This window comes from Sardina pilchardus, chromosome 5 (genome assembly GCF_963854185.1).
Source record: "Sardina pilchardus chromosome 5, fSarPil1.1, whole genome shotgun sequence".
Classification (NCBI taxonomy): domain Eukaryota; kingdom Metazoa; phylum Chordata; class Actinopteri; order Clupeiformes; family Clupeidae; genus Sardina; species Sardina pilchardus.
Window position 1 is genome coordinate 25346772 of NC_084998.1, and position 2500 is coordinate 25349271.

At 50.4% G+C, this 2500-nt stretch overlaps 1 protein-coding gene across 1 annotated transcript in view; it reads right to left on the bottom strand.

The window, feature by feature from the left end:
* Window positions 1–2500, bottom strand: part of nbeaa (neurobeachin a) — a 123707-nt gene that overhangs the window by 50037 nt on the left and 71170 nt on the right. Inside the window, exons 11-12 of the mRNA XM_062537110.1 lie at window positions 1578–1686; window positions 118–270 (exon numbers count right to left, since the gene is read on the bottom strand). Of these exons, the coding sequence (XP_062393094.1) occupies window positions 118–270; window positions 1578–1686 (262 nt within the window). The remainder of the gene's footprint in view (window positions 1–117; window positions 271–1577; window positions 1687–2500) is intronic.

Genomic DNA, 2500 nt, shown 5'->3' on the forward strand with positions numbered 1-2500 from the left:
CTACCCTTTGTCCTGATGCACCACACTGGACTCCAGCATGTGCAGCGCTCCATGACTGCCCCTGCGGCTGAAGTGACGGAGACTGTGGTGGTGGTATTGGTGTTGGTGGTGGCGTACCTTGGCGGGCGTGTGGATCCAGATGGCGGCGTTGAACAGGACGTGGTCACACAGCTGCTTGAGCAGTGGCGCGCCGTGGGCCAGGCCGTCCAGGTACTTGGCGAAGGACAGGAACTGCTCCAGCACCGCCCTGGTGATGTGCACCCGCGACGACTGGACGACAAATGAATAGCAAACAAATAAATGATTAAACAAATACGTAAATAAATAATAAAATACTCAAAAGGCAATAGAGTGGTGCACAATACAATATACTTGATTAAGTGATGAGTCGATACAGTGCATTGATCCAATAAGAGGCGTTCTGCCATCATTTCTTTTATTTAAAGGAAGCGTTTGTCAGAGAATGTTGATTAATTGTACAGTTAATGGGGAAAAAGAGAATAATGGAATAGAAAGGCTGTCTGAAACGAGTACAGAAGAGAGGCGGAGAGAGAAGGGGATGTGGGAATGTGTTAGTGTGCATGTGTGTGCATGTGTGTGTGTATGTGTGCGTATGTGTGTGTGTGTGTGTGTGTGTGTGTGTGGGAGAGAGAGAGAGAGAGAGAGAGAGAGAGAGAGTGACAGAGAGACAAGAAACAGACAGCGAACAGATGGCACAAGCCAGACCTCAGGGACAGTCACTAATGCTGTGTAACCGGCAGTTTTGCAGAGCCTGCCTTGCCTCCGCACAGTACAGTACAGTACAGGCAAGCCACAGCAGCCACAGCCGTGTCTGTGCACAGGCTAGGCAGCACTCCTGGAAGCAGCAGCTGTAGCCCTAGCAGAGGCAGGATGTTCTGGGGGCTCAGATAGAACTATTCCCCCTCTTCCCCACACTGGAGAGAACTACAGGAGAGTCGTGTAGACAAGGGGGGGGGGGGGGGGGGCATTGGCAGGCAATCTGACAACACACATATTTCACACCAGGGCTGTTACAGGTGAGGTGTTGCTTTAATTTCCACGGTGTGAATTGTAAATGAGTGTAATAATCATCTGTTAGGCCCCAGCCGTGGATCTACTGGCTGGGGCACCTGCACCGCACGCCGGCGACCCGGGTTCGATTCCCGCCCCGTGGTCCTTTCCGGATCCCACCCCAGCTCTCTCTCCCACTCGCTTCCTGTCATTCTCTCTACTGTCCTGTCCAATTAAAGGCATAAAAAAGCCCAAAAAAATAATCTTTAAAAAAAAAAAAAAAATAATAATCATCTGTTATGAGCAACTTTCGGCACTTTTTTCTGTGTATCTCTCTCTGTGTGTGTGTGTGTGTGTGTGTGTGTGTGTGTATGTTTATGTTTGCGTGAGTGTACAGTATATGTTTCATCCTGTGTGTGAGCATGATGAATGGGTGTGTGTATCAGTTGCCAGAATTGAGTAGGCTAAAGTAAATAGGGGGGGGGGGGTATCCATTCACCAGGAGGCTATGTGCACATGTTGGATGAAGTGTATGTGAGCTGTGGTGGGGGCCCATCCTACAGTACCTTCTCCAGCAGGTAGCCGATCACCAGGAAGCCCTTCCCCCCCAGCATCTGCTCCTGCATGGCCACCGAGCTCTTCAGCAGCTCCACCAGGAAGGTCAGGAGAGTAGCACTGTGGTGGAAACACACACGCACACACACACACACACACGCACACACACACACACACACACACACACACACACACACACAGAGGCAGGGACACATGCATAAACATAAGCATATGAAAATGCATACACATACACACACACTAACTAACGCCCACATTAGATGGCAGTAGCTACTGCGGCGGCATACAGAACTTTGCCCAAGCAGTCTCCAGCCCAGAGAACACAAACGTAAACGTTTGTCTAGACAAGAGTAATGAGGACAATACACGCCGGTCCATTTTGATTTTGTACCCAAATCAATATTCCCCATTAGTTCAATTTGAAAATGCAAAACGCTCTGCCGCGCCTTCTTCCTCCAACGAACCCTGCATTTCATCATTTCATTTCAGACCTGATCAATTATATCTTAAGTGTGGCCTGAGAGACACAGCTACATAAAGCGGCTAATACGCAAACTCACATTAGCGTTCGAGCGGCAGGAAAAGACGTCTAGCTAAGAATAAATCTCTCTCAAGGTCATCGTCGCTTCTGTGCTCTATGGCAACCCCTCGAGAATATCGATCGCCGTAACGACGTAGCGACGCGACAGGAGCGGAGGCGGTGTGTCACGCCACTTCAAAAGAAAACCCGTGCGCTGCTAGAGTGGTTGTCAAGAGCCTCGGTTACGCGCGGTCTGCGGAGAAGGGGCCTTTGTCTCGTCTGACGCTCGCGCTTCTCCCTTAAGCTCGGACACGCTCCGAAAGAGGCCTGCGCTCGCGCGCGTGTGTGTGTGTGTGTGTGTGCTGGACTCGATGTGACATGCCTGACATATGAGTG